The sequence below is a fragment of the Triticum urartu genome, chromosome 6 (assembly GCF_003073215.2).
Source record: "Triticum urartu cultivar G1812 chromosome 6, Tu2.1, whole genome shotgun sequence".
Lineage (NCBI taxonomy): Eukaryota > Viridiplantae > Streptophyta > Magnoliopsida > Poales > Poaceae > Triticum > Triticum urartu.
Genome location: NC_053027.1, coordinates 43387250 through 43400752, shown reverse-complemented (window position 1 = coordinate 43400752; position 13503 = coordinate 43387250). Strand labels below are relative to the sequence as shown.

The following is a 13503-nucleotide window of genomic DNA, read 5'->3' as shown; positions in this document are numbered from 1 at the left end:
CTAAACGGCAATAGAAATTTGGGGAACTCTTCCTGTATTACGTTCGGTTCTTTTTGTTTTGTTTTGAAAAGGCCATTGTAGCTAACTTTATTGATTAAAATCAACACTTACATCGTTTGCAAGATATACTAGTAAGCAACTAGGGGATCATCGTCCCAAGTACAGGATATAGTATTATGAAAACTAAACTTAGCTAGCTCATGGGCAAGAAATATTTGCTTCTCTGGGACAATACGAAAATTCAACACTACCAATCTGAATAGCCATATCCACACAATCCGCATATATAACCGCCGCGGGATCCCACTATTGGTATTGGCCTGTACAGAAATTTATCACTTCCATGGAATCGGACTCGTCCTACAACCTGTTTATTCCAAGGGAATTCGCAAGATGAAGTCCATCTTTCATTGCAAGTGCCTCCATAGTTGATACATCCGCAGCATATGTGTAAAAACAACAATTGGCTGGAACAACCGATCTGTGATCATCTCGTAGAAGAACTGCTGCAGTTGATGTCGTTCCTGAATCCACATAAAAGGGCGCGTCTACATTAAGTTTCAGAAATCCAGGGTGTGGTTTAGACCATCTAGGCTTCGGATCGGATGTGTGGATCCTTGTATTAGATGCATTTGCTGCAATCGCTAGTACAGAAATCGGCCAGCAACTAGCCGACCACACCCTTTCTGCATGAGTTGTTTGTCTCCTAGGCCACCATAAATACCAACACCCAATAGCAAAGACAACTTGAACATCCACATGATTCAGGCCCTTCATTGGTACTGGTTTTAGACATAGAAGACGTTCCAATATTGCAAAGCTTGATAAGTTAATCAGTAATGCCTCTTGCACCATGCTTTCTAGTCCCAACGCCTAGTAGTAGTGTGGGTTAAATGCTTAGCAGTAGCGCGGGTGGCCGCGCTACTGATACGACGCTATAGCTAACGCTTATCAGTTGCATGGTTTGACCCACGCTACTGCTATCTGGGGATAGCACCAGCGTCGGTCTCCAACACGCGCTACTGCTAATAGCTGTAGCGCCCTTGAACAAAGAGCGCTACTGCTAAGAACTCGCTGCTGTTAAAGCTATACCCCGCGCTACTATTATTAGTTTTTAACTTTTTTTTCTGCTCCATATTTTTTGCTGCTGAATTTTGTTTAGGGCTTTATACAATACTCTCTAGCATATCATACACATACAAATGTAATCATAGCATATACATACAAATAGTCTCATCAAATCATGTCATCATCATAATCATCATCCAACACAATGTGGTCTCTCGTCATCATCTCGAAAATAGCGATACAAGTCTCGAATACTTGCAACTACATGGTCGTCCATCTAAACAATGATATACGCGAGAAGAGCTATCACTATGAGTGAGAGCGGAACTATGCAGTACATGAGGCGGCGGTTATGAGACCTCTCTCGTGCTAGCGTGAACCTCAAGTAACTAGCTTCTTCTTCTTGTCTGCTTTTGAAGTCTTTATGGCTGGTGCCCGAGACCCCATCCACTTGCGCCTGACACTCAGGCCACTCGTCGTACACTCCCGGAATCTTCCCTTTGTACACGAGATAGCACTGCTTCTTCGCCATCAAGAATCTAGGTACCTGTTAGAGATGCATATTCATTAAGAGAATGTACAATCATATGCAACAAAATATACTAGAGCAGCATGAAAAAGAAAGGGTTAGCAACTAGATGCAACATATGGTACGTAAATTAATTAACTAGAGGTACGCAGGTCATCGTACCCAAACTAACAAAGTAGCGTTACGCAAGTTCGGTAGGAACCGTGGACAACAAAGTTTCATCGCTACAGAAAGTATACAAGTTCAACCAACACATACCATCATCATCGGCATGGTAAATCACTAGAAGTTCCATCCTTCCATATCATCGAGGATGGACCCTAGCTTCTTGAACGGCGTGAGGTCCTGACGTTGCATGCCCATGCGAGTTCGGATGTTAGCTCGCGATATAGGGCCGTGGTGAAACATCCCCTTCTCATCGACGACTTCTTTCATGATGATCGTTGCAATGTCCATCTGGATGCGAAAGAAGTCATCTCTAAGTTTATAATCCGCTTCTCCATGAGATTCTACCCACTTGCGGATATGATCATCATTTTTGCTTGTCATGCGAAGCTTTTGGTGATCTGTGTTGAACTAAATCATGATATGGAGGAGGTAGAATCCATATTTCTTGATTGGTTTTGGGACATGGATGCAGCAAAAGGTAGTTTTATGCAAGAAACCCAACTTCTTGTTCCTTTGTTTCCTGATCTACAGGTGGCCACCCCCAGGTGTCGCCGCAGCAGCCGCCCCGACTCCTCAAGGAGGCCACTCTCACAGACGTAGATTCTGTCCATCAGATCGAGATAATGACGGAGCAGTCGCTCCGTTACATGGGGCTGTCGCAGGCGTGCATCAAGGATGAGCCGCCGTCCCCGCCACGCCACCACGTCAAGCCCGAGCCGGCGTCCACGCTCCTGCCAGTGAAGGAGGAGCCGGTCTTGCCCCGGCACAACCGCAACGTCCAGATCAGACGCCGCGTGAAGGAGGAGCTGGCCTTTCCCCCGCACCACCGTGGTTTCCAGATCGAATGCCGGGTTATCGAGGAACTGCGTTGCCGCCACACAGCCGGTACGGCTGCATCAACGCGTCGTTCTTGCCTGCGTGATGCCACCGCCTCGCCGTTAAGGAGGAGCTGCCGCCCGCACTCGAGAAGGCGTGGGGCCGCCTCCTCCACTACCTCGGCGGTCCCTCGGGCTCGAGGGGTGTCATGTCTGAGGTGGAGCGCGCGGCTCAGCAGCAGGAGTGGTACGATCGGTGCAATGCCAGTCGCCGCCCCGCGTTCGCCAAGAGCGATGTGGCGCCGGACTGCGTCCATAACGACCCAGACCTCGCCGCCATGTGGGCGCTCGACCGCCCCGTGACCACCACAAAGACGGCAGCCAGGCGTCGCCGCTGCCTTGACGGCGAGCTCGCCAAGATCAGTGAGGAGAGGTCGCTTAGCGACTGCTCCGCGAAAGCTGGTCGCGGCAAGGCCGCCGCCAGGGCTTCGAAGGCCACGTTGGCAGTGGTCGTGGTGGCACTCTGCATAGCGCAGCAGGAGGCAGAGTGTCTCCTTCGCGAGCGGTAGCCAGCCGCCGGACAAGGCTGCCACGGCCCTCCGGTGCCATTCCGCCGCTAGAGGGACCACGAGGATGACGACGGCACCGACGGAGACAGCGGTGCGGCAGGACAGGGCGGCCATGCGTACAAGGTGGTCGTCCGGTATAAGGTTTATGTTTTTTCTAGTTTTTAACTTAAACGGTTGAAATATTGACCGTTTTATTTAAAATATATGCGGACTTGAATGAAATTCATCCGGTTTAATCGAATTTCGTAAGGTTGGTTTGAATTGTAGACCCAATGTATGCGGCTAGCGTTGGATATCGTCCTCCCGCATCCGTGTCCACGGGCTGGTCTCTCCCTTTCTGCAGACGGATGCGGGGAAAAATTTGTGGGTTCCTATTGGAGATGCCCCTTATTGATTGTATAATAACAATGTCATTTACAAGTTGTGATGAAATAAAGTTCGGGATTCTGAACCCCGGAAAGCTAATGTTCTAGAACTCAAAGTAGCCTTTGCTTGGCTATCAACAACATGATTAGGTTTATAGAGTCATAAGTGATCTATGGCGATTGGAGGAGTCCAATGTCGGTCCGGTCTCCTTGACTTGCACGACACAAATGTCGATTTCCTTCTTCTTGGAGAGCCCATAAGCCAGGCTAGAGTCTGGGACCCAATATTAGCACGGGGGCCCTGTGCCGGCCTGATGGATTGAGTTACGGTGTCCTGTGGCACCCCTGGGCCATGGCACCGTGATTGTTGAAATTCATCATGGGCCGATGGCATTGGAGAACATGTCTATATACAATCTATTGTCTGAGTTATACATTATTCGTGGTTCACGCCTCGTTCCAGTTGTGAAATTTTGGGGCTGACACCGGAGTCGCTTGATCACACTTGCCAATCACGACATTCAATAACACAGAAGAACTCATTTGCACGATCATGATTAGCAGACCAGTGAACAAAAGTTGCAGGGAGACAAACTTCGGAGCTCTTGGTCATTACCCTTTGGTGGATTTATGTATAAGATCAAGTGAGCTACTCGACACCCTTGTGTTTTTATTTATTTACCGAACTCTCCCAAAAGGAGAGTATATATAGCCATCCATTCCTTAGCCCATAAGAAATCTTGCTTCATAAATTTGCTACACTCCTTGGTCACCAAGTTACTTCATCTCTCAAAGCTTATCTACAAGATACCTTGGAGTAGAAGGAACTTGCATCACAAGTTTCCTTGGTAGTGAAGCAAACTTGCATGACAAGGTTTCTTACTAGTGAAACTTGATTGTAGGGTAAGCTTGCTTAGTGGAGAAGAAAACTTGTATGGCAAGCTAGCTTAGCCAAGCGTGTCCAGATACATCTGTATCTAGATAAATCTAAAACTACTTTTTTAAGACAAAGGGGCATGAGTTAAATGTTTCTATTACAGTGTTATATTACCTGCATAAGTACGTGTTATAACACGTAGTTTCAAACAGTTCCAAATATATTTCGACCACATTGACAGCCAATGCTACCGGACGCCGAAGCCTATGGGCTAGAATCGTGGGGATCGTGCGTCTATGTTAGGTGTGACCAGGTCGGGCGTGAGTTTCTCTCAGCCGATGTATAAGTACAGTGTGAGAGAGTAGGGTGGTCTACAGCGTGAGACAGCGCGAGTAGTATTAATTGTCTTCATACACTCTAAACCCCAAATCCCAGCTTTTTCTGTTCATTCTCTAGCCCCCAATTCCAATCTAGATCTGGATCCAGGAGTGTGACAACGACCTGCAGCGCCAAAACACAGCGCCGTGTGCGCGATCTCAAACCGAGATCGATCGACGATGGCATCGGAGACGGTCGCACTACCGGACGACGCGCTCGCGGAGGTCCTCCGGCGTCTCCCCCCGCACATCCTGGCCGAGGCCCGGCGGGTCTGCAAGGCGTGGCGCGACGCCGTCGACGACCGCCTGCGCGGCAGCCTGCTTTCGCGCTCGGTGCGCGGCATCTTCATCAACTTCTCGGGGCAGTACTTCTCGGAGTTTTTCTCCCGCCCGTCGTCGGGCCCGGCGATCGACGGAGGGTTCGACTTCCTGCCTTGCATGGGCGTCGAGGTCAAGGACCACTGCGACATGGGCGTCAAGGTTAAGGACCACTGCAGCGGCCTTTTGCTTTGCCGCGAGTCGAGCTACCGTGCACTGGCGTGCCCGCGCGAGTATGTCGTCAACCCGGCCACCCGGCGGTGGGCGCGTTTGCCCAAACGCCCCCCGCCGCTCATGACAGGATTCGACCACACCGCCCACCTCGCGTTCGAGCCCGCTGTGTCGCCGCACTACCAGGTCTTTCTGATCCCACGCGTGCCATGGCGACTGCCATCCAACGGAGAATCTGACGACGACGATGACAACCCGTTGCTCGAATTGGAGTGGCCTCCCGCGTCATACCTCATTGATGTGTTCTCGTCGGTGACTCAACGATGGGATACGACAACCTTCCTTCGGGAAGGGGAAGCTGCCGGGATCATCGCCGACATGCAGTTGGATTGGCGGTATGATCCATCTCTCTATCATGCCGTATACTGGCAAAGCGCACTCTACATCCATTGCCAACATGGCTATCTTACGAGGTACGTATCGTAGTTTGCTTCAACAAATTGTATATACCACCATGATTCACCCATGTTTATATTAATCTACTTTATCTGATTTGTTTGTGTTTGCAGAATGTCCTTGTCAGATCACTCGTACAGAGTAATTAAACTACCAGGTGCCGGTGGATTGATAGTATATTCCAACCACCGTCTCGGGAGATCATCGCAAGGGGTGTATTGTGCAATACTTGATGGTTCGAAACGACTTCAGGTTTGGTATCTCAGTGAATCGTGCGGTCGAATAGAATGGGTGTTAAAACATGATACACGTCTTAAGACCGTCTATGCTCAACAGCTGGGCAAACAATGGATCTTACAACAGGTTAACCTTTGTAAGGAGTACCCTGACTATGACTGGAACTCAGAGGATAACGTTCTTGACATTGAAGACGTCGTTGAAGAGGCTGTATATGTCATTGAAAATGAAGAGCACATATCTTATGGTTTCCTTGGATTTCATCCTTATAAAGAGGTTGTCTTCTTGAATACATCAACAAGAGGACTGGCCTATGACTAGATCAACTCAAAATTCCAGGACTTGGGCAGTTCATGGACATGTCAAGCGTATGGAACACCATATGGAGAGACATGCGTATCTTTTCCATACACGCCTTGCTGGGTAAGCGCGTTTCCTGGAAACGAATTAGAATCTCTTCTTTTAGACGAGAAGCTATATAGGAACAAGCTAGAACTGGAAGCTCAACTTGAGGAGGAATCCTACTTCACCTACATGGGCGAGTACGAGCTGCGCAAGCAGTCTGGGCGTGCCAAGAGGGTCAAGGACTCCGCCGCCAAGATTCGTCGCAGACACCACATTGCCGCTCGGCAGGAACCCATCGTCACCGACATGAAGTCGAAGGTGAATCGCACCGGGGCGACCAAGTTCAGCCTTGGCAAGGCCACCACAGAACTAGTCACCGCCATAGTTGGATCCTAGATACCTAGTTGATTAGTTTCCTGGAAACAAAGATGATTATGTATGTGCAAATCAGATGCCCTAATCATCGCCAGCTTCATTTATCTTGCCTTACTTATCTATTACCTATTTGTGCTCAGCTTCTGTCGGAGCCTTGTCTCGGTACTCTGCACAATTTGTATCGTTGTTATTTCGGTTTGCCTCGTAAGACTATGTTACTTTGTTATTTTCCGTTGTCGGGCTTTATTAATTTAAACCTGAGTGTTTCTTGTGACTTTCTTCTAAAGTAGGTATGTGCAAGCAATTTGGAAAATCAATTTTTTTTTGTGTATCTTGCATTTGATTGGAGAAAGCTAACATTGCCTGCCATGCATCTGCCTTCCTATTTGGTCAAGAACGCACACAAGTTCAGGTTCTTGCTTTCTGATGAATGCTTGAGATCAGGTAAAACAACAACAAACTGTTTAATTTGTGAGTTTGTCGTGCGGCAACTTTACTCACTCGTAGATGTGATGTCGTTGTTTCAAAATGTGCAAATGGGCCGGTGTATCTTGTCCAATGTGAAACAGTATTTACTTTAGGCAGGATGTATAGTTTATCTATTTTTAGTTTGAGCAACTAACTGTGTATGGGAATTTTCACCTTGTTTTTGTACGTGATGATGATGGCTCTCATGAGTAACTCGCAGCAAGCATTCACATCCAGTGGTAAAAAAACCTTTAATTAAATAGCAATAGAAATTTGGGAAACTATTCCTATATTACGTTTTGTTCTTCATTTTCTCGAGTGCCTGCAAAACCTGCTATACGGAATATTGATCCAAAGACATAAATAAAAATAATAGTCAATCCGTGGTCTTTCTCGATAGTAGTAAATAAATAATGTTGTACAACATATAGGACTCTATTCATCATATAATAGCAATAACATTTACAAGTTGTGATGAAATGAAGTCTGGGGATCTGAATCCCAATAAGCTGATGTTCTAGAACTGAAAGTAGCCTTTGCTTGTGTATCAGTGACATGATTAGCACTACGATTACATAAATAGAAGGAAGATTATTTGCGAAAATTCACCGCTAGTTGCAGACATTCAGCATCAACCACAGCGTCAGCACCAAAGTACTGAGATCGCTTCAATTATTACTGGTTGACAGTCGGACTCAACCTCAACCTTACTGCAGTGCAGCTCATATGATCCGCCAACACCAAGCCATTTCGGAGAACCAAAGCTTTGGCTGCCCCTGCATTAGCGACATCAATATTTATTTAACCTTTACATTGTCATGCGGCGGGCCTCTGCAGGATGTCGGCCATCCATTGCTGGAGTGACGGCGAGGCTGCTGTTGATGCCGCTTGAGGAGTTGGAGCTGAAGCTGAAGCTAAAACTTCACTCTCAGGGTCAGATAGTACATTGACAGTTTCTCTCTTCAAGGGCTCATATCTGTTTCTGAAGCACAAGCTGTAGTGGTGGCTGCCAAGGACCGAGCTTGCGGCGGAGGATGCTCCGGTGGAGTCGTCGAATGCTTTCCGTCTCCGGCGAACTGCTATCTGTTTCTGAAGCAAACAATGCAGAAGTTGCAGGGTCTGTTAAGCTGGACACAGAGAATGCATCAAACAAATATATTGGTGGTCTCTTCTTTCTTCAGAGAGCTACTATCGGTTTCTGAAGCACACAATGGAGCATTGCCTGGCTTTGTTGAGTTTGACACGGAAGGTGTTTCCACATCCTCGGATTCTTCTTCTTTCTTCTTCATCAGAGAGAAAGAGAGAGATGCCTGCTTCTTCGGAAGCACACAATGGAGGGATGCCCGATTCTGAACTTGGCACGGAGGACGCTCCCACATCCTCTGCTTCTTCCTTCTTCAGAGAGAAGCAGACAATGGAGAAGCGCCGGGGGTCCGAGCTGGACACGGTGGAGGAGCTTCTTCGGAATTCCTAGGTGAGACTATTGATGCAATTCAGACATCAAAACTACTGCGATTTCTATATACTGAGCTCGGAACATATATAAGCAGATACCCGGCGCCAAATTAAAATCTCCTGGCCTGATACAACACGCAATCGGCGCAGGGAGGGCGAAGCTGTGCTGCCGCGCATGTCGCCATGCGGGGCAGGTAAAACCATGGGCAAAGGAATTTAGTCCTTGCTTACCAGTAACTAATCACCGTATTCCCCTCCCGAAAAGACATCATGATACATTCCCTCTGCCGTCCACAGATATCCGCATACACATTCGCAATTCAACCTATCCTCCAGATACAGTACATAGGAAAAACCTGACGAGCAGTGTCATAAGAACACACATGTTCGTGTAATACGTCTATCACTTCCATAGGCACAGCAATATGTCTGGCAACCATATTTATGTAGTAACGCGACCAAATGAGATTTCACCAGATACGAAGTGGTTATCGCACACGAAGCATCATGCCGCCAACCTGAAAAGGTGTGGTAAGGTGAAAGATGATTAGAACCATGTAGCCGAGGCATGATTACATATGTGAAATCATCCACACAAAATATTTCTGAGATACAACTACATAAGCTTTCATACTAGGTGCAAAATATAAAACTAAGGTTTTCACTTCCAGCTCCAACAAACAGGCAGCGAGTAATTCAGAGAACAAGGAGGTAACCAAACATATGTTACCGGCTTTGTGGGTATATGCACCTAGACACAGAGAACAGAGGAGGAGCCAAAATACTTGTATAGATCAAACAGCTTTGTTGGTATATACAACTAGGAGTGTGTCGTGAAAATAGTACAACTTGAATTAGCTAATAATCATGCTAATCGAACTATAGCAAAAAAGGAGAGAGAAAACACTAACCAATTATAACATAACATGATCAATACAAGCATAGGCCAACCAAGGGCACAATCAAAATTTGATTGTCCTAGAGCATGATTGGTTGATTACCTAAAATTGACCAGCCAACATTTTGGCAAGACAAAAATTTGGCTACCAATTGGTTGGCCACCAACTTACTTTGACCATCTCACAAAATTTGCCAAAAACAGGCAAATCTTGGGTGTTGCAATATTTTGGCATGCCAAAATGTTGGCTAGCAAATTCTTGGCTACCAACATTGTTCATCCACAGATGTTCACTAATGCCAGTGGGAAAAAAGGCTTACTGATCTATCAGCTGTTCGAGTTTCAGTGTTGTTCAAAGTCATGTTGCAGATATAGCTTATTAGGTGTTTCTCTACTCAAGATTTGTTTAGCTAGACTCAGTTATACTAAATTTAAAATCACCAAGCCAATTTCAGGGGGGGGAATGAATAATAATGCTAGCAGGCAGTAGTACATGAATTAGTACTTAGCAATGCCGAATTTCCTTTGTTGTACTTCAAACAGTAATAATCAGTTTGCCAGCAGATATGGCAATTGATCTTTTTAGATCTTCACTCAAGCTGTATATATAGCACATTAGGCATTTTTTTCATGAACATCTATTGCCTATACAGATGTATTTATAATATATTAAAAAAACCTAGAGGAAGTGTGAATGTATGAAAGAAGATGATAAGGATGCAAACATATGGTCCATCGAACTTTTATTTACCACAAAAGAAATTTCAGTACAAAGGATATTATTTGATCCATTCAGATATTTGCACCAAGGGAACATGAAGATACTCGTTATACTAGCCGATTTCACTCCGGTGACCAGATAACGCTCACTCACATCCTAATTGTCACTCAAATAGAGCGCAACTGGACAATCTACCAGCACCCACTTACAAGAACCACCAATGAAGAAAGAGTTTTCAAGTTTTTCAGTAAGTGCGGGACACAGGAAGAATTTCATTCTGCCACAACTTAACATGGCAGACACATCATCTATGAGAAGGCAATGAAGTAGAGCCTGGAGAAAATATCCAGGAGACAGCGATTCATGGAAGCATGATAGGAGACTGCTAGGTGCGCAATAGTTGAGCAAAGGGTTGTAGAGAGAATCATAGAGTGCTCTCTTGAAATTTGGTACTTGAGAATGAGACATTTTCGTAAAATAACAGTTCAGATACCTCAACTTGCATGCAGATATTAAGCTTACCTTGCTCGACCAATACATCTAACAGAATAATCCTCTTATGTGTTGTCTCCATCGTTTCCACCACGAGCGCAACTGAATAATCCTCTTATGTGCTGTCTCCATCGTTTCCACCATGAGCGCCTCTTGTTCAATGCTTGTCCACCACCAATGCCTGTTATACATGCATAAGAAGTCAAACGACCAATGGCATTACAAAAGAAAAGGCCAAATAGATACGAGGATACACAAACAAGATACTTGGATCAACTTGCAGCTGTAATTTGAGAAACAAAATAGTTTTGATAAAAAAAACTGAATTGACAACAGAACCACACCTTCTGTCAAATTCAAAGAATATTCTCAAAACAGTAGATACTCATTATATCATAGAAGTAAAGAACATGCAGACTTGGACTATTATCTGATCACAAACGAAGGGAAGTTGTCCATAATTATATTATTCTCATTCCACTCCATACCAAATACACAAAATAATTCGCACCAACAGAAGTGGTCATGACTATTTAGATTCAAAAGAATAGCCTGAAAAGATGAACTGAACTTTATTTATTAACTTTCCCTGGTACAGATGGACCTGTCTCACATGCAACAGGACTCTCCTACAAGTGACAAAATGAGCAATTATTTCATACATTAAAAACTAAGTCGTTATTAACAATTTACTATTATTAGCAAGATCACCAGAGACAACAATATCGAACGGAAGAAATATAACTAGCTTTTGATCCTCCAAGTACCAGTTGAGCTACATATTTGACATTTTTAGTTTGTTCAAGCTAGTTATTCATATATAGTTGTCTAAACTTCAAACTACTATGCATCTCATCTTGAAAAGAGAAAAACTGCACTCTAGCTATCTGCTAACACTCTCTTGCATATTTCAGTAGGCAGGCAATTATGTAATTCAGTTCATTTATTATACAAAGAATTACCAATCTTGGTATTAATTGTATGCCATTTCATATCATCTATGTATCATGTTTAACGGATGTGGGGTCAATCAACGACATCAACAGAATAGATTGTCCATTTGATAATTTCACAGCTTCATCGCCGCCGAGTAATTCCCTCTTACGGTATGCCTAGGTTCATATTGTTTTTGTTCTTCCTTGCATAGCTCTGACTTGAAGCAGATAGTTCGAAGTTCGATGAAAAAATAACAATATTACAAACAACATTTGTAGATAGGGAAGAGATATGTTGAAGAGGTCATGAAGCAGCAAAAGAAACAAGTGATGTTACTGCTACCTAAAATGGCCAGCTTAACACAAAAGGACATAAGCAACATTTAATCAGCCAATTATGAAAGGAATAACTCAATTTTGTTATAACCACAGTGAAAAGGCATGCTAGTACCTGGAGTATAGACGGTTTCGAATGGATGATAACCATAACCAGAGATGCCGATCCCAGAAAGTCTCGTGGGCTCCAATGACTGAAGGTTGAACATGAAGACACCAACAACTGTCCAGAAGAACGCCACATTGTTTTCCTCGGCATAACCTATCATACGCAGGGCTTCGTTATCTGAACCAGGGGGAAGTAACCTGTTCAATTCAACAGTTGCTCCAAGCATCCATGAACCATCACAGTCGTCTGTCTCCCTCCTCCATAATTGGGCAGTGAAGTCTGCCACGTGGAGGAAACCCATCCCACCACCCTGTGCTCGCATAACCGTGGACTGGTGACTGGTGCCGGTAAGCATGTCCGGTGGCACCAATATCACAGCTAGGCTCTGCGCATCCAAATCAAACTCGAGGATACTCGTCACAGAAATCAACCAGTAAATGCAACCCCCAGCCAGCACAGAGGGCTCGCCCCAATGGACCATGGTCGCGGATTGGAGCTGCGCGGAGATGAAATCACCCCATAACCCAGTCTCCGACGAGTAAACGCAGGCAAGTGCTGGTCGTCCCCCGTCGCTGGTTACCAGGACCACCTGGAAGTGGTCGATGTCTCCGGCGGCGCGAAGCACCGCCCCGTTGACTGGGTCCTCCGACGGGTCGAACACGAACCCCTCGGGAATGTCGAGGCGGTGCTGGGCGCCGGCGAGGGGGTCCCAGACGACGACCTGGCGCGGGTCCGGGAGGTAGAAGAGCGCGAGGCCGTGGCGCCATCCGAGGGTCATGTAGTCGTCGTTGAGCTCGAGGGAGAAGTGGCCGATGGGGAGGTGGTCGGGGGCGACCAGGGCAGGGTGGAAGGTGATGACGCCCCGGCTCGAGCCGAAGAGGCCGAGGAGCGGAGGGGTGCCGCGGCGGTGGTGAATGCGGAAGCGGCGGCGGAAGGCGGGGTCGGAGAGGAGGCGGCGCCAGCGCCTGCAGACGCGGGAGGCGCGCGGGAGGGAGGACGGCTGCGGGGGGAGGCGGAGGAGGATCTCGGAGACCAGGTCGTCGTTCTCCAGCACCGCCGCCGCCGCCTCCGGCGAGCCGGGGAAGCTGGCCGTCGCCATCTCGCCCTCCTTGCTCACGCAGGTCGTGCGGTGCGGGGTGGTGTGCGGTGAGTCAAGCGCAGGTCCAAAGCGACGCTCGGCTCACGAGACGACGCGGATATCACGCGGCGCTGCTACTCAGAGCCCATAAGGCCATGACTGGAGGCCCAAAGTGACGTTCTATTCCTTTCCCCGCAAAGATTGAAGCCCACACACGAACACACGCCGGAGAGATTGAAATCATCACTAATTTCTTTTATATTCTTTTATTTATACTAGCACATATGTCTGTGCGTTGCAATGGGAGAGGTATTTTTTGTTGCGAGTAGCATCGGGAGAGG

The 13503-nt window shown here is 46.5% G+C and overlaps 1 protein-coding gene and 1 pseudogene across 1 annotated transcript; one reads left to right on the top strand and one right to left on the bottom strand.

Annotated features, from left to right (window-relative positions):
• The first annotated feature begins 4621 nt into the window (after window positions 1-4621).
• LOC125514532 lies at window positions 4622-7286 on the top strand (annotated as a pseudogene).
• Window positions 7287-7511: 225 nt separating this feature from the next.
• LOC125517142 lies at window positions 7512-13249 on the bottom strand. Its single transcript, XM_048682332.1, has 3 exons — window positions 12091-13249; window positions 10735-10885; window positions 7512-9111 (listed from the first exon to the last, which is right to left on the bottom strand). Exons 1-2 carry the CDS (start codon window positions 13181-13183, stop codon window positions 10770-10772), a joined length of 1209 nt encoding a protein of 402 aa, XP_048538289.1. The 5' UTR covers window positions 13184-13249; the 3' UTR covers window positions 7512-9111; window positions 10735-10769.
• Window positions 13250-13503: the final 254 nt, after the last annotated feature.